This window comes from Schistocerca gregaria, chromosome 7, assembly GCF_023897955.1.
Source record: "Schistocerca gregaria isolate iqSchGreg1 chromosome 7, iqSchGreg1.2, whole genome shotgun sequence".
Taxonomy (NCBI): Eukaryota; Metazoa; Arthropoda; class Insecta; order Orthoptera; family Acrididae; genus Schistocerca; species Schistocerca gregaria.
Genome location: NC_064926.1, coordinates 331,533,865 through 331,560,410, shown reverse-complemented (window position 1 = coordinate 331,560,410; position 26,546 = coordinate 331,533,865). Strand labels below are relative to the sequence as shown.

The 26,546-nt window shown below is 42.5% G+C and overlaps 1 protein-coding gene across 1 annotated transcript in view; it reads left to right on the top strand.

The window, feature by feature from the left end:
• Window positions 1-26,546, top strand: part of LOC126281516 (nose resistant to fluoxetine protein 6-like) — a 281,119-nt gene that overhangs the window by 55,917 nt on the left and 198,656 nt on the right. The window contains exon 3 of the mRNA XM_049980555.1: window positions 23,004-23,167. Coding sequence (XP_049836512.1) covers window positions 23,004-23,167 — 164 coding nt within the window. The remainder of the gene's footprint in view (window positions 1-23,003; window positions 23,168-26,546) is intronic.

Sequence of the window (26,546 nt, the reverse complement as noted above, 5' to 3'; positions counted from 1 at the left end):
AGAACCCCGTAATTACAATGAGAAGTAACTTGCTAAAATAAATGGAAATGGGCGGAAGAGCAAAATTATTCGAGTGTGGTTAGTGCATGATTGTGAGACAAGTAGAAATTGAGACCAAAATAATGGTATTCTTCTGCTCAAGCTATAAGAAGAGGTTTTTCATAGATTACTAGTTTTCGTCTTTAGTGTATTGTAGTGTAATAATACGTGTGCAGGTAACTGCAGAGTTCCAATAAAAATAACGATACCGGCCAACTTACACTTCTGAAAAGATGGCCTACTTACTGTGGTCTCTGGGTTGAAGATGTGAAAGAACAGTTATGCAACCGAATGAGAAACAGTCATCTGACCGCTCGTTTAAAAGCTATTAGCTAACCGAAATATTTCTATGACAATTCGAAACATTGTGTAACAGACCAGGTAGGATGATTACCTCATGTCCACATGATATAGCGTATTTCACCGACTCCTAAGCTGCCCTGCGACAACAACACACTATTCTGAAAAACATACGAAGCGCAGATTTTCTCGTTAGTAATGGATGCGTCTACACTGACTAACACAGATGTTTCAAAAGACGTGGGATACCTCCTAATATCGTGCCGGACCCCTTTTGCCCGGCGTGGTGCAGCAACTTTTCATGGCATGGCATGGCAAGTCGTTAGAAGTCCCCTGCAGAAATACTCAGCCATGCTGCCTCTATAGCCGTCCATAATTGCGAAAGTGTTGCCCGTACTGTGTTTTGTGTACGAACTGACCTCTCAATTGTGTCCCATAAATGTTCGATGGGATTCATGTCGGGCGATCTGGGTCGCCAACTCATTCGCTCGAACTGTCGAGAATGTTCTACAAACCAGTCACGAATAATTGTGACCCAGTGACATGGTGAACTGTCATCCATAAAAATTCCGTCTTTGTTTGAGAACATAAAGTCCAGATGGTCTCCCAGTACCCGAACATAACCGTTCCCAGTCAATTATCGCTTCAGTCGATTCCATGTAAACACAACCCATACCTTTCTGGAGCCATTACCAGCTTACGTAGGGCCTTGTTGACACCCTAGGTCCATGGCTTCCTGAGGTCTGAGCCTCATTTGAAACCAACCGTCAGCTCTTACCAAGTCAAATCGGGACTCATCTGACCAGGCCACGGTTTTCCAGTCGCCTAGAGTTCAACCAACTTGGCCACGAGCCGAGGAGAGGCGCTGCAGGCGATGTTGTGCTGTTAGCAAGGGCACTCACGTCGGTCGTCTGCTGCCATAGCCTAATAACGCCAAATTTCGCCACTCTGTCCTAGCGGATACATTCGTCGCAAGTCCCACATTGTTTTTTGCGATTATTTCGCGCAGTGTTGCTTATCTGTTAGTATACAACTCTACGCAAAGGGTACTGCTCTCGGGCGTTAAGTGTTGTCCGTGGCGAGAGGTAAGGCCTGAAATTTGGTACTCTCAGCACACTCTTGACACTGTGGATCTCGGAATACTGAATTGTCTGACGATTTCCAAAATGGAATGTCCAATGCTCATAGCCTTCAAAGTCTGTTAATTCGCGTCATGAGGACACAATCGCGTCACACGAACCACCCGAGTACAAATGACAGCCCCGGCAATGCCCTGGCCTTTTATACCTAGCATACGCGATACTAACGCCATCTATATATGTGCATATCGCTACCTCACTATTTTTATCACCTCAATGTATAGCTTTGAGACCGATCAAAGGTTTCTGCTGCCTACAATCCGTTTCTAAAATTTTTGAAAACATAGTCAGCCATCTTAAAATTTGTTAAAATTAAAATTTAAAACAGTCTTGATCGCAAAAAATATTTTTTATTGGAGTGAGCGACCAGTTTCGACTCTTTCATAGAGTCATCTTCACTGCTAGAGTCATCCTCAACTGCTCATGTTGAGTTGAGCAGTTACATGAGCGTCGAGGGTCGACGGAACTCGTCTGGCAGTGTCCAACCACTGCTCTGGAGTCTGAAGATGACTCTATGAAAGAGTCGAAATCGGCCACTCACTCCAATAAAAAATATATTTTGCGATCAAAACTGTATTAAATTTTAATTTTAACTATTCCCGAAAGTTCCATTTTAGTAATCTGCGTTACTAAAGTGATAAAAACACCATACTCCAGTTGCATTTACCTACCCAACGTCTTCCAGAGGTAACAAAAATTAGATTTTCAGTAGTTCCTACAATTATTGACAAAATTTAAGAATTTAAAATGCTGACAATCTGTGCATTAAGAGGTATGATCTTACGTTACAATAAGCCGTGTATAAAAGCACAAACTGTGTATATGTCTTAAGGTAGCATAACTGACGCGTGCAAATTACTCAGACTATTTACGTTGACGATGCGAGCACTTAGCGGCTTCCAACGAAGTTTAGACATAATTTCAAACCTTTACGAAACTTTTCCTTACTAACACCTCCAACAAAATAATGTAAGGAAAAAGGTTTACCAGTTCAAACATTTTCGCTGTTCTTGCAGTGAAACGTCGGCGTCAGACACGAGGTTTTCATTTATTACTTTTTTACTCCTAAATCCATTGGCAACAATTTTGCAGACACTGTCTACATATACCACTGAATTTACCTGCAAAATTATGTCACTGTACGACATATTTAAGAAGACATAAATATTGAGATCCGTGAAAAACTAACTTTATTTGAAAAGGAGCGCAAACTACCTGGATTATGGTCATCAAGTGATATATACATAATTTTGGCTTCGATCTTTTCAGTAATCTGTGGGTAGAATAAGCCGAAACTGAAACTAATGAAAACAACATAATGAGGTTTGGCGTCTTCTGCCATGAAGGTGTTACAAGCTTAACATCGAATATTTAACACACTGAGTAATTTGGAAAGTAATCGGAGTTTTGAAGCTGTTTTGTACACAGGAGTTCAGTTCATTAAGGAATCGGGTTGGGGGAGGAGGAGGGGGAGGGGAGCAGAGGTACTGGTCTTCTGTTCTTAGCTAAACGGACAATGACATTTCATAAACGGAACTGCTAGAATAAAGTGCTCACTCTCCAACGGAGATAGGTGGAGATTTCAAACTGTACTTTTCAGATATTTCCGGAGTGTTATCTGTACGCTGTCTATGTAGGTGACTAGTGATTAAGTACTTGCAAGTAAATCCACTCAACGTATACTCTTCGATTTTGATCGGCTTTGAGTATCTTGTATGTAGGGCAAAATTAAAGACACGTATTTTTTATACTTGCCCATACGGACGTAAAGAAGGTGAAACACTCCCTTGAAAAAACTCTTTTTAATTCAATCTACGACAAAAAAAGAAAACAAAAAGAAAGTATCGACGGAAAATTCAAAATTGTAAACTTTGGTGGTCGATGGACGAACATATGACGCTGCAGCGCAAATTCACCGCGCAGGCGCGCGTATAGCGATGTAGCAATATTTATAACGTATTTCCGAAGGAAGGAAGAGTGTCTTTAACGTCCCGTCGACACCGAGGACCTTAGAGACGGAGCATAAGCTTGGATTGTGTCAAGAGTGGGGAAGGAAATCGCCCGTGCCCTTTCAAAGGAATTGCCAGCATTTGCCTGGAGCGATTTAGGGAAATCACGGAAAATCTAAATCTGGGTGACTGGACGCGGATTTGAAGCGTCGTCCTCCCGAATGCGAGTCCAGTGTGCTAACAGCTGCGCCACCTCGCTCGGTCTTATTTTTGACAAATGCGTATGTGGATTATCACTTCATCATATATGATTGAATTTGGTGTTAACGATGCTATACGTTTTCCTATTAGTGAAATGTGGAAATGAGAAACTAAATAGTGTGGGGGAAGGGGATTTCGAAAGAAATGACTTTTTCGTCAAATGTGGGTACACCGTTGTAACGTACATTAATGACCTTAGGTGGTAGGGGGTTCTTTTCCTGCCACTTATTTATGCTTGTAAGTATTTGTTGGATGCAACTGGAATGATATGGTGATGGGGACTTTCTAATGAGTTACAAACCACATTTTCATTACAGCTGCGTGTAAGAAAACGATCGTCGAGGACCTTAGACAAAATCTCAAGATCTCTTTCTACGCATCTCTGCTTCGCATAGCTGAAATGAGAGCGTGGAAAGAATCAAATATTATTCCAGCTACCTCCGAAATGTACTTTACCACTTTAGATGACGTAGCTCTTCGGCAAATACGTGGGCAAGGAATTGACATGACAAGCATTTTATTTAGCAAGCTCTGCTCGATGTGTATACTATGTGCTAACGCTCTTTGAAGTCCAACGAGATGGCACAGTCGATAAGAACAGTGATGGTGAACTGTAAGATTCCCTATTCGAGTCCTGGTGCGGCATACAGTATTAACTTACGAGTGGCCGCGCGGTTGGAGGCGACATGGCAATAATCGTACGGCCCCTCACGCCGGAGGTTCGAGTCGTCCCTCGGGCAAGGGTGTGAGTGCTGTCTTCAGCGTTAGGTTAGTTTAAGTAGCGTGTAAGTCTAAGGACCGATGAAAAAAAATGGTTCAAATGGCTCTGAGCACTATGGGACTCAACTGCTGTGGTCATCAGTCCCCTAGAACTTAGAACTACTTAAACCTAACTAACCTAAGGACATCACACACATCCATGCCCGAGGCAGGATTCGAACCTGCGACCGTAGCAGTCGCACGGTTCCGGACTGCGCGCCTAGAACCGCGATAAGGACCGATGACTTCAGCAGTTTGGTCCCTTAGGATTCACACACATCTGAACATTTTAACTTAGCAGGAAATTACTAAACGACTCTTGGCACCCAGTAGCATACCTTTGCAGGAAACAATAGCAGGCTGTGACCAATTATACAGTGTGTTCGGAAATTCCCGTTACAAGCTGCTAGGACTTGTAGAGGGTGGTGAGTACATAATATGTTGAACAGGAACTCATGTCCGGATCGTACCGTTTTCATTCTACGACGGTTACAGCTCACATGACCAAAGGTCCGAGTCTTCTGAGGGAAAGAGAAAAGTCTCAGAGCTGCCTGTCCTGGTATGCAATAAGATAGACAGGATAACGTATACTGCGTCAGACGGTCACCTGACGTCACTCAACGTCTGCCTTGCCAAGTTTAATTTATGAGATTCGTGTAGAGACAGAGGAAGGTATGCTGGCACTAGTTGTGCCCACTGCACTGGAAATTGAAGAGACACCAGGTGGGATGGAGAGTTCTTTTTTGTTTTGGAGTAATGTAAAGACTTAGTGTTTAAGTGTTAATACAAACATATAAGCTGAAGTGTAAATGGAAGTTTCATTGTGTTCCTTTAGAATTGCTACCTGATAACTATACTGCGCCAAGCCTAATTCAATTCCTAAAGCAGAAGTGGATGAGTGAAACATCTGAACTGAAACCGCCGTAGAACAGAAACGGTGCATTTCATTTCCGGACATGGGTTCGTGTTCAGAATATTAAGTGCGCACTCCCCTATATAAGTCGTAGTTTCTAACGAGAATTTCTCCGAACACCCTGTAAAACGCAGCCTTGAAATGACGATTAATACGCATCGACGTGTATAAAAACATGTCTGAGAAACTTAAGGGATTTATTCTTGGCATCAAAACAGTGGGAAAAGTACATATGAACGTGGGTCCGAGAATCCTTCTTTGTAGAGATACGAAAAGATTAATTATTAATGGCACAAAAATAATACATTTACCAAACACACATTTTCCATGCTTTGCCGTACGTTGTGGTAAACTCCTGGTCTGTTCGTATTTGGTCAAATCCATTTGGATACCCTCCTTCAGAACATGGAAATTGGATACAGAGATGAATACATCAAGCAAATAAATGTCCCAACAGAAAAAGTTCCATAGAATTCAATTTTAAGCCATTACTTTCCTTCCTTTTGTTGTTTCGTATCATGTGCATCATTAGAATTAGTGAATGTACCATACAGTAAGCAGCTGAACAGAATGTTCATTATTCGTTCAAGCCCCTTAATCCTACTGAATAATCTCCCTCAGAATGCCGACCACGGCCTGTCAGCCCGGAATTTTTAAGTGAAGAATCTCCCTCAGATTTGCAAAACCTGGAACATTAGAGTAAGTGTAATCCTATGGAGTTCAAGACTTAGAGTGACCGTTTTGCGTGATAGCAGATAGCCTCTTTTTGATGCTGAATGCGTACAATACCTAACATTGTAAAACGTAGTAAGCTTTAACAAATGTAACAGAAAAATGACATAAAATATTGTACAATCTGTAGTTTTCCAATTCTAGTTTGAAAATTAGTGAAAATGTAAACTTCAGCTCATACTAAAGATAAGTTTAAATGATGTCATTTACAACCAATTTTAGTATGTCATTTTCTTCAGAATTACAGAATAAGCAAAACAAAAATAAATAAATACAAATAAAAATAAATTCAAGTCTGGCGATCGGGCAGCGGACCCTCTTCGACCAATAGACTTGTTCCACAAATCGTGTATAAACTGCATCTTTTTGATGATGTCTACTGGTCCATCATCAAGTAGCTGAAGCAACTGCAAACTGCAGATACGTTTGTCCAGTAAGACGTGGAAAGAAGTAAGGACCCACGAAAAGGGCACGAATGGTTTCATCTCACACGGTGAGACAAGTTCTGTTGACCTTTGTCATGTCACACTTTAAGAGGGATTTCGTACGCCCAGACGTGACTGTAATGGTAACTGAAGATCCTATCACACGAAAAGTTAGTCTAATCGGTGATTAACATATATGCTAAGAACTGCAGAAACACAGCACACTGCCGTAATACGTACGAAAGTTATTCTTGGTTGAAATGTGTCTCATTTAATCCTCGTTTCCACTGAAGGTGATATAGGTAAAGAAGATCTTCACGCAGAATGTTCCAGGATGTCATGTGATTAACGCCTTCCCTTCTTGCAGTTCTCCTTGTACTAGTTGATGGAGTTTCATCCACAGCCCGAAGAACCCGTTCCTCAAGCTCAGGCGTTTGCACATCACGTGCCCTCCCCGCAACTGCATCCCTGTTCTCAAAGGTATCTGTCTCCCGCAAGCGTTGGTGTAGCCTTGCATGAGGTAAAAGTCTTGCAGGGTAAGATTCAGTATAAAGGTGATATGCTGCATCTGCATTCCCATCCACCACAACCTGCATATAGTGCATATCCGTCACTTTAGACACTGAATACTGTACATCGTTGTGAGGTGTTGCGATGGAATTCACCGTAAAACAGAACAAACGATAGTCAGACGAAACAAAACAACTGCCGTGACTGACTGGAAACAAGAAAATGAGTAGAGATACACATCAAGGTAAATTACACAACCACGAGTCACTACAAGGAATACCTTCCATACATTACTAACAAAGGACTTCGGGCCCATTTTCATATAAACTTTTTGCACAGTTTTGATGTCAAGAATAAATCTGTAATGTTTCTGACACACGTTTTTATACGTCCTATGTAAGATGTACAGGGTTATAAATGAGAAAAAATATTTCGAGGACAGCGTGGTGCTATGTTCAACAAGCCAAGAATCATGTGCCTTACAAGCTGAAAACCGGTTAACAAAATTAATAATGTAGAACAAATGCAAACTAGCGCATTTCATTTATTACGTTAAGAATCGTTGTCATTTTTTTCATAAGGTCGCAAAATAAGTAAGAAAGGAAATCATTAAATATCTAAGAACCTCGAGATCATTTCAAGACGAACCAAAACCCTGATTTATATTAGCCAGTGCTGGTTAAATTAGGTTAAAATCTTATCTCATGGAAGAGTGCGACCAATAATCCAAGAACTCTTGAGGCACACAGTGCTGACAGTGAGAGAGTGAAGAGTCACGCATCACCTGAAGTCTGAGCTGTGAATAGAAGGAGCGGCCGATGGCTGAAGGAAGAAAGCGACGTGCATGTCCTGTTTACAGAGGCTCTACGTTGGCCGCTCTAGCTGGTCTAGTTGCCACGCGGAGCGCTGATGACGAACGCGTCGGAGTGTTACTTCCGTGCCAGTTTTCACAAGCGTAATCTATGAGCTCACAGGCGCAAGAGCGAAAGTTGCCAGACGACTGTATCAAGAAAAACTCACAACGGACGTCTGTCTATAGCAGAAACATTTTACTCAGTGGACAGGTGCTCGAGGAACGGATGGGCCTTACTCGAAAAGTTCACATGTCAAATACATATGTACAATTAAGACAATATTTTGTTATTAAGTTCAGAATGGCTCTGAGCACTACGGGACTTAACTTCTGAGAACTTACAACTACTTAAACCTAACTAACGAAAAGACATCAAACACGTCCATGCCCGAGGCAGGATTCGAACCTGCGACCGTAGAGGTCGCGCGGTTCCAGACTGTAGCGCCTAGAACCGCCCGGCCACCTCGGCCGGCTTGTTGTTAAGTCAATGGCAGCTCGGAGCCACATATACGCAGTTATCTCGGAAACGGCTGATTAGCGGACTTCGGTTTAATGGAACATATTTGCTTCTGCTGTATACTTTCGCCCAGGTTAGTTTCCGCTATTAACTATGATACACCTCGTACTGAAATTAACCACCTCGCCGCGAATTACTACTGTTAACCTGCAGTGCTATGGAGCGAAGTTGTTGATAACGTATGTGAGCCTCAAATAAATGACGTTCCGTCCACAGCGGCAGCCTTTGCCGACTACAGAAGCCCTGAGCTTCCGCTCAGCTACATCACAATGTGCGTTACTAAGCGGCTACAACGGTCATTTGGTCTCAGTTGCAGGTTACCTGCTCTACACCTACTTCCACAGCCACATCTACACAGACACTTCGCAATGCACAGTACGGCGCGTGGCGGACTGTACCCCTTACCACTCACTTGTTATTTCCTTTCCTGTTCCACTCGCAAATAGAGCGTGGGAAAAACGACTGTCTGTATACCTTCGTATGAGCCGTAATTTCTCGTATTTTATTTTCGTGGTCCTTACTCAGAATGTATACAGGAGCCAGTGGAATCGCCCTTTCTCTTTTTTTTTTCAGTAGCACTCTTCAAAAAGAATGCCACCTTCCCTCCAAGGGTTCCCAATGGAGTTCCCGAAGCATCTCCGTAACACTTGATTGTTGTTCGAATCTACCAGTAACGAATCTAGCAGCCCGCCTTTGAATTGCTTCGATGTCTTCGTTTAATCCGATCTGGTACGGGTCTCAAACATTCGAACAGTACTCAAGAATAGGTCTCCCTAGCTCCCTGTGTGCAGTCTCCTAAGATGAACAACATTTTCCCAGAGCTCTCTCAATACACCGACGTCGACCATTCGCCTTCCCTACCGCAGTTCTCACATGTACGTTCCATTTCATATCGCTTTGCAACGCTACGCCCAAATGTTTAAACGACGCGACTGTGTCAAGAGGGACGCTATTAATGCTATATCCGAAAATTAAGGGTTTGTTTTTACTACTCATCTGCACTAAATTACGTTTTTCCACTTTCGAGCTAGCTGTAATTCATCACACCAACTGGAAATTTTGTCTGAGTCATCTTGTATCCTCCTATAGTCACACTTCGACAGCTTACCGTACACCACAGCATCATCAGCAAACAGCCACAAATTGGTGCCCACCCTGTAAGCACACCTGACGATACCCTTGTCTCTAATGAACACTCGTCATCGAGGACAACATGCTGGGCTCTACAACTCAAGAAGTCTTCGAGCCACTCACATATCTGTCGACCTATTCCAAGCGCTCGTACCCTCTTAAACAGCGTGCAATGGGGCACCGTGTTTAACGCTTTCCAGAAGTCGAAATATGGAATCCAGTGGCTTAGAGGAAAATAAAAATTTAATTTTCAGCACTCATGTAATTATCCACCTAATTTAAAATTTTAAAATGCTACATAATCTGCTCATTAGCAGCTATGATCTTATGTTAAATATTTAATACAATAAGTCAAGTACTAAAGCTAGAAGCTGTACCCCGATGAGCCACAATGTGTGAAATCTTACGGAACTTAACTGATAAGGTCAACAGTCCCTAAGCTTATACACTACTTAATCTAAATTATACTAACACACACATACATGCCCAAGGGAGGACTCGAACCTCCGCCGGGACCAGCCGCACAGTCCGTGACTGCAGCGCCTTAGACCACTCGGCTAACCCCGCGTAGCGATGAGCCAAAACATTATGGCCACCTGCTTAATAGCTTGGAACGAAATTAATTACTGATTGTGCATATCAGGAATCCGACAGTTAGTTTGTATGTAAGTGGCATTAGATGTCTACGCACAGGTCCTGTTATTCGCGTAAATAACTGCCCGCTGATTTGCTTACTCGGTGATGGCGCCCAATAGCGACCCAGAGGATTCCTAATGATTTACATCAAGCAAAATTGGTCGCCGAGACATCAACGCGAATTCACTGTAATGCTCCTCAAACCACGGTAGCACGACTCTGGCTCCGAGACACGAACAATTATACTGCTGAAAGGTGACGTCGTCATCGGGGTTAACATCAAGCATAAAGGGATTCGGGCGGTTCGCAGCTGTCAATATGCATTCATTTACTACCACAGGACCCATGCAAGCGCAGGAGAATGTCTGCCATAGCACAATACTGCTCCCACCAGGCTGCATCCGTGGCGCGCTGCGCGTTTCGAGTCGTTGTTCATCTCAATGACGGCGTTTGAGGAGACGACTATCGACCTAGTGCAGCAAAAATGTGATTCACCCGAAGAGCCGACACGTTTCACTGTCGAATCCCGATAGTCCTACGACCACTGCGATCGTAACTGACAATGTTGTTGGATCAACTTGTGAACACGTTGGGTTGGTCTGCTGCGGAGCTCCCTGTTCAACAATGTACGATGAACGGTGTGCTCCGAAACACCTGCTTTGTGCTCTTTCATCAGAGATGCCATAGATCACTATCTACCCTACTTCAGAGCAGACAAGCCTCCGAACCCCACGTTTTGTGATGAGTAGTGGATGTCTAACCATTGTCCTACCTCTTTGCGTAGATGCTCTCCAAAGTAGCACGTGAGCATTCATCTGCCTATACATCTACATGGATACTCTGGAAATCACATTTAAGTGCCTGGCAGAGAGCTCATCGAATCACCTTCACAATTCTCTTTTATTCCAGTCCCGTATAGCGCACGGAAAGAACGTACGAGCTCTGATTCCCTTATTTTATCGTGGTGATCGTTTCTCCCTATGTATGTCGGTGTCCAACAAAATATTTTCGCATTCGGAGGAGAAAGTTGATTGGATTTTCTTGAGAAGATTCGGTTGCAACGAAAAACGCCTTTGTTTTAATGATGTCCAGCCAAAAGCCTGTATCATTTCAGTGACTCTCTCTCCCATACTTCGCGGTAATACAAAACGTGCTGCCCTTCTTTGAACTTTTTCGATGATGTACTCCGTCAGTCCTATGTGGTAAGGATCCCACATCGCGCAGCATAATTCTAAAAGAGGACGGACAAGCGTAGTGTAGGCACTCTCCTTAATAGATCTGTTACATTTTCTAAGCGTCCTGCCAATAAAACGCAGTCTTTGGTTAGCCTTCGCCACAACATTTTCTGTGTGTTTCTTCCAATTTAAGTTGTTCGTAATTATAATCCCTAGATATTTAGTTGGATTTACGGCTTTTATATTTGACGTTTGTCGTGTAGCCGAAGTTTAACGGATTCCTTTTTAACACTCATGTGGATGACCTCACACTTTCGACCAGCTTCGCGGTTTTCGAGAAACTCGTTTAAGGCTGTGCGTAATAATAATCTGTCCTTTGTCGAAGTCGCTTATCTCAATGGGTTTCCCCACCTGCAGCCCATATCTTCGCTAGGGTCAGCCCCGTTCCGTGTCTGCTCTACTTACATACTTTCGTTGCCGCGTCTCTTATCCGCATAGCTACCAGACGGCATCCAACGGTGAGCCGTGGTCGTAATGTTTAGCCTGATCAGTATGTATTTTTTGTAGGGGCTGTGTAGCTATATTAATCCAGTATTTGAGAATGGGGGCACTTGGCGACTTGCAACAAGCTTTACATGTGATTTTAAACCTTTGAGAAACTTTACTTCAAGAAGAAGCTTTATCTGTTGCTGTATATGCAGTAAAACTTCAACTTCAGACATGACGTAGCAATTTAAGCAATTTATCACTTCTTTACTACTAATAGTGTTCGCAATACATTTTGCAGACACTATCCATGTATACCACTAAATGTGCCTACAGAATTATATAATTAAGCCATATGTAGTTGAAGATATAGAAATGATAAACACTGAGATGCGCGAAAACTAACTGTTTTGTTCAAGCGAATTCGATTCTTCGAAGAATGTGGGATTGGGAGATTGTTGGTAAGATTATAATCCATTGACGGCTCAAACTTTGAGCATGCAATCTGGAGTGCTTACGTGGCTTCAACAAACAAGTCGGTTCATACAGCAAGCTCGTAGCCATACAGCAAGCTCGTAGCTATTTTGGGGCCATTGAAATACGCAGAAGCATTGACATACGCAGAAGTAGCGTCGGAAGATACTATCATTATAATGTTGGCCACTAGTAGACTTTCCCTTCTGTAATAAAAATAAAAATAAAAATAAAAAAGAGTTAGAGGGAGAATGGAAGTTCTTGGAGAGTTCTTGGAAGTTCTTCAGATAATTTAGTCATATAGATATTTACGTGTACGATAGGTCATTTGAACGAGTCTTGCATCGAAGTACTGTGGGTGTGTATACATGGTTACTGTTAACATTAATGAACACACATATACAACTGCATTTAAAAACAAGTTTTTTCAGTAATATGAGAGAAGACACATACCGGCATTCAAGATGATAAGAAGGCAGACCAACTAATAAAAACAAAAGGGTAAGAAGGGAAGAGCATGATGATAAAATCCCGGCACTTGACTTTATGTCAAAATCAGAAAGTTCAAGAAAAGTGGCTGTAATAGGAACAAACACAAAATATACACAAAGGATAACCCGATACATACGAACATCCAGACAACCAAGGAGAAAACTGCAGCTGACAGCTCAACAATCCAGAAAATTTTCTACGCTTTTTCGAGATGGGAATTTAATCACGGATTACACATGAAACACTTGTTTGTAATGGGTGCTGCGACTACTCCAAGTCGTTCCTGCGGTTAACAAGTCTATATAAATTACGTCTTGCCAGGATGTGAAAAAAATGACACAGTAAATTAATACGTTGATAACTCTCACTACACTTTGAACTGTAAACATACGTGTACCAACTTTCTAGAGGACGATATCCATTTCTAAGAAGTAAAAGCTTGCAGAGCAACATATGAATTATTTTTTACAACATTGTAGTTAATACAGGACAGAGAAACAGAAAAGAAGAGCAGTGTTATGTAGCATAAAATGGAACATCAAACATATGTGTGTATTTGTTTGCATTTGGCACTTGATTACGTGTGTGTGTGTGTGTGTGTGTGTGTGTGTGTGTGTGTGTGTTTTAGCTATACGAGTTATGAAATCTGTGAACAAACTGAATGGAAGCATGGACTTAGTTTCCAATTACAAACGAATACAAAATAAAAGAAAAATTCCTCGTTCGATACAAATAACGAAATGGTTGACGCTGAACACTGAAACTGAAAGAAACGTTGCTCAGTGTTTGTATTTCAAGCGGAGTGAGAGCTGTATGTACTGCAAGTAGGCAGATCACAATTCAAAGTTGAGAGAGTGTTTTCGACGTACAGATTTAAGACATAAGGCTTTATACACAGTTCTAATCGATCTGTCACATTTAGAACCGTTTATGTAGTTCCTTTCAGTGCTATTGGTTGCTCTCTCTATTATTCCTTAAGCGTTTCTTAACGATCCCCTTTCTGAAAATGTTGGGACTGTCCAGATTATTAGTCACAGACCTACATACATACGTACCCTCTACCCACTTTCTCGGTAGCACTGTTGCATTTGCATCAGACTGCTAATGTTTGAGACCGAAATACTCAACATAAGGAGTGGTCGGTTTTTTAGGTTAGACAGTCTCGGGAAAGATCAAAAAGGGCTCCAGCCTCAAATGGTACAAGAATCGACCAAACAACAGTCGTTATTGTAGTTGTAAATTGTCGTAGCTGTGTTGAAAAAGTACCAGAGCTTCAAGCGCTGATAGAAAGCACTGAAGCTGAAATCCTTCTAGGAACAGAAAGCTGGCTAAAGCCGGAGATAAATTCTGCCGAAACTTTTACAGAGGAGCAAACCGTGTTCGGAAAGGATAGATTAAATAAAGTAAGTGGTGGTTTGTTTGTGTCTGTCGGTAGTAGTTTATCTTGTAGTGAAGTTGAAATAGATACTTCCTGCTACTACTACTATAAGTAGAGGTTATATTCAACAGCCGCACCAAAATAAAAATTAGCTTCACATACCGACCCCCCGACTCAGATGATATAATAGCTGAACGGTTCAAAGAAAACTTGAATCTCATTAAAAATAAGTACCTCACTCATACAGTTATAATTGGTGGAGACCTCAATCTACCCTCGATTTGTTGGCGAAAACACGTGTTCAAAGCCGGTGGTACACAAAAAACGTCTTTCGAAATTGTACTAAATGCTTTCTCTGAGAATTACTTGAGCAATAACTTCATGAGCCCACACGAACTGTAAATGGTTGCGAACACACACTTGACCTCTTAGGCACAAATAATCCTGATCTAATAGAGAGCGTCATGACTCATGACGGATACAGGTATTAGTGAACACAAGGCCATTGTAGCGAGGCTCAAAACCATATCAACCAAAACTACTAAAAATAAACGCAAAATATATCTTTTTAAAACAGCAGATAAAAATTCGCCTGATGCCTTCCTAAGAGACAGTTTCCATTCCTTCCAAGTTAATTATGCAAGTGTAGACTAGATATGGCTCAAATTCAAAAATACAGTATCGACAGCAATAGATAGATTCATTCCGCATAAGTTAATAAGAGACGGGACTGATCAACTATGGTACACAAAACACGTCAGAACACTGTTGCAGAAGCAACGAAAAAAGCATGCCAAATTCAGAAGAAATCAAAATCCCCAAAACTGGCTAAGTTTCACGGAAGCTCAAAATTTAGTGCGGACGTCAATGCGAGATGCTTTTAATAGTTTCCACAATGAAACACTGTCTCAAAATATGGTAGAAAACCCAAAGAGATTCTGGTCGTGTGTTAAGTACACCAGTGGCAAAAAGCAGTTAATACCGTCACTGTGCGATAGCGATGGAAATGTTACCGATGATGATGTCACTAAAGCTGGAGTTACAAAATTCAGTTTTCCGTAATTCCTTCACGAAAGAAGACCAAGTAAATATTCCAGAATTCGAAACCAGAACAGCTGTTAGCATGAGTGACATAAAATTAGATATCTTAGGTGTTGCGAAACAACTCAGATCACTTAAGAAAGGCAAGTCCATATGGTATACCAATCGGGTTCCTTTCAGAGTATGCAGACACAATAGCGCCTCTCGTAGCAATCATATACAACCGCTCACTTGACGAAAGGTCTGTACCTAAAGACTGGAAAGTAGCACAGGTCACACCAATATTGAAGAAAGGAAACAGGAGTAACCCATTGAATTACTGACCCATATCACTGACCTCAATTTGCAGTAGGATTTTGGACCACATACTGTACTCGAACATTATGAATCACCTTGAAGAAAATGACTCATTGATACATAACCAACACGGATTTAGAAAATATCGTTGTTGTGCAACACAGCTAGCTCTTTATTCCCATGAAGTAATGAGTACTGCCGACAAGGGATCTCAGATGGATTCCATATTCCTCGATTTCCAGAAGTCTTTTGATACCGTTCCTCTCAAGTGACTATTAATCAAATTGCGTGCATATTCAATATCGTCTCAGTTGTGTGACTGGATTCGTGGTTTCCCCTCAGAGAGGTCACAGTTCGCAGTGATAGACTGTAAATCATCGAGTAGAACAGAAGGTGATATCTTGCGTTCCGCAAGGTAGTGTCATAGGCCCTCTGCTGTTCCTGATTTACATAAATGATCTAGATGATAATCTGAGCAGCTCCCTCAGACTGTTTTCAGATGACGTTGTAATTTACCGTGTAGTAAAATCATCAGACGATCAATTCCAATTAGAAAATGATCTAGAGAGAATTTCTGTATGGTGCGAAAAGTGGCAGTTTGCACTAAACAAAGAAAAGTGCGAGGTCATCCACATGGGTACTAAAAGAAATCCGGGTATAGGATAAATCGCACAAATCTAAAGGCTGTCAATTCGACTAAATACCTAGGAGTTACAATTACGAGCACCTTAAATAGGAAAGACCACATAGATAATATAGTGGAGAGGCGAAACGAAGACTGTGCTTTGGTAGCAGAACACTTAGAAGATTCGACAAACCCACGCTTGTCCGTCCTCTGCTGAAATATAGCTGCGTGGTGGGGGATCCTTACCAGGTAGGATTGACAGAGGACATTGAAAAAGTGCAAATAAGGGCAACTCTTTTCGTGTTATCGCGCTATAGGGGTGATAGTGTCACTGATATGATACCGCGATTTGTTGTGGCAGTGGAAACAAAGAGGGTTTTCTTTGCGGCGAGATCTACTTACGAAATTTCAATCACCAACTTTCTCTTCCGAATGCGAAAATATTTTGTTGACATCATAATGAAATAAGAAATCAGAGCTCGAACAGAAAGATATAGGTGTTCCTTTTTCCTACGCGCCATTCGAGAGTGGAATGGTAGAGAAATAGTATGAAAATGGTTCGACGAACCCTCTGCCAGGCACTTAAGTGTGAATTGCAGAGTAACCATGTAGATGTAAAATAATATCACTAAATTCTGTGGTTTTAACTACACATACGATGTGAACGCACAGTTGGAAGTATTCAGATAGTCGTTAAGTTCGGTCTTAACAGATGCTTCTCTTGCGCATTTGTTAAACCCATTCAATCCCTGGAAGATTCTTTACAATAGCCTTGTGACATCCAAGACTTGCAGATTAATGAGTTTGTGATATACTTTGAAGAAATCAACAAACTGACTCCTGAAGTATTTCTCTTTCTTTACGTAATATAACTCTAAACTCCTCCCGAACAGGCCATGAAGGCCCAAAGGTACCGACCGGCCGCCGTGTCATCCTCAGTGCACTGGCGTCACTGGATGAGGATATGGTCAGCACACCGCTCTCCCGGCCGTACGTCAGTTTCCGAGACCGGAGCCGCTACTTCTCAATCAAGGAGCTCCTCAGTTTGCCTCACAAGGGCTGAGTGCACACCATTGGCCAACAGCGCTCGGCAGACCGGATAGTCACCCATCCAAGTGCTAGCCCAGCCCGACAGCGCTTAACTTCAATGATCTGACGGGAACCGTTGTTACCATTGCGGAAAGGCCGTTGACATGTAATATAACTGAATAGAAGAAATTGCTTTTGTAACACTCCCAGAACCTTCTTGATACATGAAAAATTTCAATTTCTTGAGCTTCACGAAGTTTCAGGCTGTGACTACATCAAACTTCAAATAAATATAATGGGTTTTCCCGCAGTATTTGGTTCAGAACAGTTTTGCACTGCTATTTCCATCTGCATTTACGTCTTCCGCATACCGCTTCACGGTGTGTGGTGGAGGGCACATTCTCTCCCCCTCTTCTGATCCGTTTGCTAACAGTGTCTTCCCTTCTTATAAATGTGGCTTGGATTTAATCAAGTGTTATTCAATTCCTAGAGCTTAAGTTCAGTAGTAATTCGATTCTTAAAGTTTGTCTCGGGTGAACCACTGCAGTAAGGGGCCTTGAACAGAAATTCCATTGAAACTTTAAGTTACTAGTGTAAAAATCTTGAGTTTGCCCCTGGATTTTTATTCTCACATATTGGATAGCTGTTACCTTCAAGATAGTCATGTCACCCCTCGCCAAAACTTAAGTATTTCCTTCAGCTTCGCACAGTGATTTAAAACTCGCACATTACCCAAACCTACCGTCAAATAATTGAGCTACTGTCACATAAATTCACTCTGCACTTGAAACCACTATTCAGTGAATTAAAAACAATTCTATTTTCTCAATAAATTACAAGCACAGAGTCTCATGGGAATAACTTGTTGTTGTTGTTGTCTTCAGTCCTGAGACTGGTTTGATGCAGCTCTCCATGCTACTCTATCCTGTGCAAGCTGCTTCATCTCCCAGTACCTACTGCAACCTACATCCTTCTGAATCTGCTTAGTGTACTCATCTCTCGGTCTCCCTCTACGATTTTTACCCTCCACGCTGCCCTCCAACGCTAAATTTGTGATCCCTTGATGCCTCAAAACATGTCCTACCAACCGATCCCTTCTTCTAGTCAAGTTGTGCCACAAACTTCTCTTCTCCCCAATCCTATTCAATACCTCCTCATTAGTTACGTGATCTATCCACCTTATCTTCAGTATTCTTCTGTAGCACCACATTTCGAAAGCTTCTATTCTCTTCTTGTCCAAACTAGTTATCGTCCATGTTTCACTTCCATACATGGCTACACTCCAAACAAATACTTTCAGAAACGACTTCCTGATACATAAATCTATATTCGATGTTAACAAATTTCTCTTCTTCAGAAACGCTTTCCTTGCCATTGCCAGTCTACATTTTATATCCTCTCTACTTCGACCATCATCAGTTATTTTACTTCCTAAATAGCAAAACTCCTTTACTACTTTAAGTGTCTCATTTCCTAATCTAATTCCCTCAGCATCACCCAACTTAATTCCATTACATTACATTATTCTCGTTTTGATTTGGTTGATGTTCATATTATATCATCATTTCAAGACACTGTCCATTCCGTTCAACTGCTCTTCCAAGTCCTTTGCCGTCTCTGACAGAATTACAATGTCATCGGCGAACCTCAAAGTTTTTACTTCGTCTCCATGAATTTTAATACCTACTCCAAATTTTTCTTTTGTTTCCTTTACTGCTTGCTCAATATACAGATTGAATAACATCGGGGAGAGGCTACAACCCTGTCTCACTCCTTTCCCAACCACTGCTTCCCTTTCATGCCCCTCAACTCTTATTACTGCCATCTGGTTTCTGTACAAATTATAAATAGCCTTTCGCTCCCTGTATTTTACCCCTGCCACCTTTAGAATTTGAAAAAGAGTATTCCAGTCAACATTGTCAAAAGCTTTCTCTAAGTCTACAAATGCTAGAAACGTAGGTTTGCCTTTTCTTAATCTTTCTTCTAAGATAAGTCGTAAGGTCAGTATTGCCTCACGTGTTCCAACATTTCGACGGAATCCAAACTGATCCTCCCCTAGGTCTGCATCTACCAGTTTTTCCATTCGTCTGTAAAGAATTCGCGTTAGTATTTTGCAGCCGTGGCTTATTAAACTGATAGTTCGGTAATTTTCACATCTGTCAGCACCTGCTTTCTTTGGGATTGGAATTATTATATTCTTCTTGAAGTCTGAGGGTATTTCGCCTGTCTCATACATCTTGCTCACCAGCTGGTAGAGTTTTGTCAGGGCTGGTTGTCCCAAGGCCGTCAGTAGTTCTAATGGAATGTTGTCTACTCCGGGGGCCTTGTTTCGACTCAGGTCTTTCAGTGCTCTGTCAAACTCTTCACGCAGTATCGTATCTCCCATTTCGTCTTCATCTACATCCTCTTCCATTTCCATAATATTGTCCTCAAGTACATCGCCCTTGTATAAACCTTCTATATACTCCTTCCACCTTTCTGCCTTCCCTTCTTTGCTTAGAACTGGGCTGCCATCTGAGCTCTTGATATTCATACACGTGGTTCTCTTCTCTCCAAAGGTCTCTTTAATTTTCCTGTAGGCAGTATCTATCTTACCCCTAGTGAGATAAGCTTCTACATCCTTACATTTGTCCTCTAGCCATCCCTGTTTAGCCATTTTGCACTTCCTGTCGATCTCATTTTTGAGACGTTTGTATTCCTTTTTGCCTGCTTCATTTACTGCATTTTTATATTTTCTCCTTTCATCAATTAAATTCAATATTTCTTCTGTTACCCAAGGATTTCTAGCAGCCCTCGTCTTTGTACCTACTTTATCCTCTGCTGCCTTCACTACTACATCCCTCAGAGCTACCCATTCTTCTTCTACTGTATTTCTTTCCCCTATTCCGGTCAATTGTTCCCTTATGCTCTCTCTGAAACTCTGTGCAACCTCTGGTTCTTTCAGTTTATCCAGGTCCCATCTCCTTAATTTCCCACATTTTTGCAGTTTCTTCAGTTTTAATCTACAGGTCATAACCAATAGATTGTGGTCAGAGTCCACATCTGCCCCTGGAAATGTCTTACAACTTAAAACCTGGTTCCTAAATCTCTGTCTTACCATTATATAATCTATCTGATACCTTTTAGTATCTCCAGGGTTCTTCCACGTATACAACCTTCTTTCATGATTCTTAAACCAAGTGTTAGCTATGATTAAGTTGTGCTCTGTGCAAAATTCTACTAGGCGGCTTCCTCTTTCATTTCTTAGCCCCAATCCATATTCACCTACTATGTTTCCTTCTCTCCCTTTTCCTACACTCGAATTCCAGTCACCCATTACTATTAAATTTTTGTCTCCCTTCACTATCTGAATAATTTCTTTTATTTCATCGTACATTTCTTCAATTTCTTCATCATCTGCAGAGCTAGTTGGCATATAAACTTGTACTACTGTAGTAGGTGTGGGCTTCGTATCTATCTTGGCCACAATAATGCGTTCACTATGCTGTTTGCAGTAGCTTACCCGCATTCCTATTTTCCTATTCATTATTAAACCTACTCCTGCATTACCCCTATTTGATTTTGTGTTTATAACCCTGTAGTCACCTGACCAGAAGTCTTGTTCCTCCTGCCACCGAACTTCACTAATTCCCACTATATCTAACTTTAACCTATCCATTTCCCTTTTTAAATAAATAACTTGTTAATAGTCTTTAAAATATCGTTAATAATAACTGCAACAGCCCTGGCGCCAATATGCAGTTCATTAATGCGCCCCGAGTGAATACAGTACAGTGATTGGTTATTACAGGATCCAGGTTTGTCTTGCTTTTTACAGACAGCTGTCAGTCGTGGATGCCGAGCTACTTGGTCCATTGTTCCGCATCTCCACCGCATTCACCTCAGTTCCCGGGTACTGCACTAGACCCGCCAAAGAAGTAAAATTAGGGGAAAGATTCTTGTAGTCGCAAATTTTTGTAGAGTGGCGACGGGGAGTGTCATGAGCAACGTACTGAAAGTCCTGACTGTTGGGAGCAGACGTTTAAAGGTCAGCTTTTTACGTTTATCTTGAATATATCTAAGCTCGTGGCTACTAACTGAAATGTTTCCCAGTGCAAAATTAAACTACATTAAATGTATTACAAAAAAGGTCCGACTCATTCTTTCTGTAAGATCAATATTTTACGTCTCGGAGGGGATAGAAAATCGCAGATTACTAAAAATAGTGTTTTAGTAATATATAACTGATGTTTGTTGTTACGTGAAGTTGTTTAGGTACAAATATTAAATTTATGCACCACGTTTAAGTTCAGTAGAACCAGATTAAAAGACGAATTATGTTCTGAGGATGTAACAACTTGGGCCTGCTGCTGTGACCGAGTGGTCCTAGGCGCCTCAGTCCGGAATCGCCCTGGTGCAACGGTCGCAGGTTCGAATCCTGCCTCGGGCATGGATGTGTGTGATGACCTTAGGTTAGTTAGCTTTACGTAATTCTGAGTCTAGGGGACTGATGACCTCAGATGTTAAGTCGCATAGTGCTTAGAACCATTTGAACCATTTAATGAAAGTGTGTTTGTGTGTGTGTTCGTGTGTGTGTGTGTGTGTGTGTGTTCTTCGTTCCACATCTCTTCCTAACCCACTGGACCGGTTTTAACCAGACTTGGTACACACATACCTTACAGTCAGGCGACAATCACTGTGGGGGTAAGAACTACCTACCTATGAAAGGGATGGAGGTGGGGGTGAAAATTCACAGATTTTATTGGTCCGGTATTCGAGAAAGAGAGCGCTGAACGACTTGGAAAAAACTTTATCCATGGTATCAAGTCTTTACGAAATTTTTTCTCGCTTGACAACTCCTACAAAATGACGTGGACGAGGAGGGGGGGAGGAGGGAGGGAAGGAGGGGCGGGGTAGTTAGCAGCGTGAAGGGAGGTACGCCGCCCGATTGTGTTCATGCGCTTCCCTCCTTCATAGGTCTGCAAAACGAAGAGCGAACAGGCAATCTCAGATTCTCTCTACAACACTAAGTCACGAACAGCAGCTACTGAGCTACAGGTTATTTCACAAAGTTACACGAACTTTCCGCAGGTCGCCTTATGAGCCAATGGTGATTCGCAGGGGTAAGAGCGGAGTATACTTATTTTCCACAGAATGCGTTAACACCACATTGGATACAGATGTGAATTGTTTGTAACACAAATATAATTTTAAAAAAATGGTTCAAATGGCTCTGAGCACTATGGGACTTAACATCTGTGGTCATCAGTCCCCTGGAACTGAAAACTACTTAAACCTAACTAACCTAAGGACATCACACACATCCATGCCCGAGGCAGGATTCGAACCTGAGACCGTAGCAGTCGCGCGGTTCCGGACTGACCGCCTAGAACCGCGAGACCACCGCGGCCGGCCTCACCAGTAGTGGAAGTGGGTCCCTCATTATTGCAATTGTCTCATAAACTATTATCTGCACACCAAAAGTCATGAGGATTTTTTGTGTTACTCTTGGGGAGCTACTCAGAAATGCGATTGTATATTTTTTCGAAAATTGTCAATTTTTTTTCGCAAATTAAAATTTTCCCGAGTACTATTGTTTTCTACGCGAGATTCTGATGACCCGTTCAAATTTTCCACAGAGAACTCTGTAACTATAGTATATCTGTCAAGAACTCTGAAAGTCGGGTACCAACCTCATACGACTGTTCCCACCCTTCCTTTCGTAGAAACTGCTTTTCTTACACTACAACACTGTTCGCCAGTGACAGTAAAATGTCGTTATTGTAATGCACGTTACGTAAGAAGTGAACGGAGGACTGTCGAGTGCCACAGGGGATAAGAGAGTGGACGTCGGTGTCGGCAGGCTGGTTCTCGGGTCGGGCGCTCCTGCACGGCGGCCCCTCGCAGCTGGGCGACTTCCACGGCTGCGTGGACAGGCTGCGCCAGCAGTACTGTCTCCTCTCCCTGCGCCTCGCTCCAGCCGTCGACTCCCGAGAACAGCCCTCCCAGCTCTGGCTCAGTATCCAGGTACGTTACGGCAACACAGCACGGCCGTCATGCTGCGCGGAGCGTTCTCAGTATATACTCGTGCTCATAAATTAAGGATAATTGCAGAATGTGGTGCCACACAGTGTGGCACTAGACAAAGCAGGCGTTAATAGCAAAGGCACGTAGGGAACATACAAGATACACATCTGTAATTCCACGGTATTGGTGATAAGTTGAGAAAACCGTCCGGAAACACATGTGCTACAAAATGTCACTGTTTCCTGTGCATGTACCCCGACGTCAGTGTGGGATATGACCACCATGCACACCCACACAAGCATTCTCTGGATCAGGTGGTCGAGCAGCTGGTGGGGTATAGTCTCCCATTCTTGCGCCTGAAGTGTCCCAGGGGTTTGAAGACGTGCAGCGATACGTCGACCGAGAGTATCCCAGACTTGCTCAATGGGCTTTAGGTCTGGAGAACAGGCAGGCCACTCTATTCGCCTGATATCTTCTGTTTCATCTCCGTAACGCTTTCGCGATTACTAAATGATCCTGTAACGAAGCGCGATGCTCTCCGTTGGATCTTCTCTATCTCTTCTATCAACCCTATCTGATACGGATCCCACACTGGTGAGCAATATTCAAGCAGTGGGCGAACAGGTGTGCTGTAACCTACTTCCTTTGTTTTCGGATTGCATTTCCGTGGGATTCTTCCAACGAATCTCAGTCTGGCATCCGCTTTACCGACGATCAACTTTATATGATAATTCCATTTTAAATCACTCCTAATGCCTATTCACCAGATAATTTATGGAATTAATTGCTTCCAGTTGCTGACCTGCTATATTGTAGCTAAATGATAAAGGATCTTTTTTTCTATGTATTTGCAACACATTACACTTGTCTACATTGAGATTCAATTGCCATTCCCTGCACCATGCGTCAATTCGTTGCAGATCCTCCTGCATTTCAGTACAATTTTCCATCGTTACAACCTCTTGATAGACCACAGCATCATCTGCAAAAAGCCTCAGTGAACTTCCGGTGTTATCCACAAGGCCATTTATGTATATTGTGAACAGCAACGGTCCTACGACACTCCCCTGCGGCACACCTGAAATCACTCTTACTTCGGAAGACTTCTCTCCATTGACAATGACATGCTACGTTCTGTTATCTAGTAACTCCTCAATCCAATCACACAATTGGTCTGATAGTCAATATGCTCTTATTTTGTTCATTAAACGACTGTGGGGAACTGTATCGAACGCCTTGCGGAAGTCAAGAAACACGGCATCTACCTGGTTCACGCCAGATGAAAACCCGGCGAGAATCACTGTTCAGTCTATAAATGGACTCGTCCTTGAACATAACCTGGGACCACTGTTCCAATGACCATGTACTGTGTTCTTGACACCAGGCTTTACGGGCTCTTCTGTGACCAGGGGTCAGTGGAATGCACCTTGCAGGTCTCCAGGCGAATAAACCATGTCTGTTCAGTCGTCTTTAGGCTGTGTGGAGACAGCTGTTCCAGTGGCTGCGGTAAGGTCCCGAGGAAGGCTACCTGCAGTACTCCGTAGCCGTCTGGAGGCACTGGTGGTGAGATGTACACTGTGGAGATCCTATACTGTAGCGCCTGGACACGTTTCCTGTCTGCTGGAATCGTTGCAATAATCTTGAGATATCACTTTGTGACACACGGAGGGCCACTGCTACGACCTGCTGTGCTTGACCAGCCTCCAGTCGCCCTAGTATTCTACCCCTTATAACGTCATCAATATTTGTTCTTTGAGCCATTTTCAACATACAGTCACCATTAGCACGTCTGAAAACGTCAGCACACTTACTCGCTGCACCGCACTCTGACATGCCCCAACACACCCTGCGTATGTGGACTGCTGCCAGCACCACCGTGCAGCGACCGCAGGCCAAATGCACGGTATGGTCACACCCCGAGGTGATTTAAACCCGCAAACCGTCACCAGAGCGTTGTTTTACCATGTATCAGCATTATCCTTAATTTATGATCATGAGTGTATCTGCATGTTTGTCCATCAACTCAATTGTAGCCTGTTAGCAGTTCCTTAAAATTTCATTCCTCAGCAACTTGTACTGCTGCCTTCCTGCCTCATTCATGACATTTTTTGTATTGTCTTTTTTCAATTATTATGTTCTCTAAGTCATTCATGGTTTCTTAGCATATATTTTCACTATACCTAGGTGTTCTATACTACCTTAATTATTTCTTTCATTACATTCTACTCTTCTTCAATTGAACTGTTCTTGACACTTTTATTCAGATCATTAGCCACTGCCTTAGAGAATGTCCCTTTCATTCTATTCTGCCCAAAATTATCCGTATTTATTTTGATCTACATCAGCAGGGTGATTTGTTCCACCGTGTACAAACTCTACGGAATTATCGGCAGAACTCTAGAAGCCTCTCTCTCTTCTTATTCCTCCCCCTATTCTGTATTCTCCAGTGACTTTATTTGCTTTTCCCTCCGTTATAGTGTCGTACCACTCACATAAAATTAACAACTTTTATTACAATTTACCTATTTTAATAATCTCCCTGTCCCCTCGAGTGTCTGGTCTAGTTCTTCATGACCAGCTTGTGATGTGGACACGTAAATCTGTACAATGGTGGTTGGTGTTGGCTTTCTTTCAGTCCTCAGAAAAGCAGTTTGGTCGCCACATTGTTCGCACTATTTTGTAATGTACCTACCTTTCTGTTCATAACGACGACAACACCTATTACACATTCGCTGATACTGTTGTTATCACCGCATAACCAAAATGTGTCCCACAACGCCTCATCCTTTTCTGCATCTCTTCCTGTAATCCTTTCCGCAACATCCTAGGAACCAAAGGCGAAGCGGACAGAAGAAGAACACCTCACGCCAGAGGCTCCCAACGCTCGCGTAGGCAGGTCACGCCAGACGAACTGATTGTAAAGGCGCTGCTATACTGTCATTGAGCTCGCGGCAGTTCCTTACACTTCTGGTGTCTGAAATTAAATGTCATACTCGTGTCTGAAATTAAATGTGTCATACTCATGTTCCGTGATGAATAGTTCCGGAATCATAGTGAGTGTCTTACTTCCTCGCAAGTTGACATCCACATTAAAGTCACGTGAAAGGCAATTTCTCCTGCTATTTTCCGTAACGTCCAGTGGTGATGGGATACGGACGGTGGTAGCAGGCTTGAATGAGACTGGAAGCTACTAGTCTGAACCTGCACACTGGCGGCAGGTGTGTGAAGGTCGCCTTCCTGAGAGGTCAGCTGAGTACTCAGGGGCCGTGCCCTCCATCTGCGGCTACGATGACCGATGCCCATCCTGAATGATGATGGTGATGATGAGGTCCCGTACTCCGGGGAGCGTAGGGGACGATGCGAGAGACCCGCACCGCTG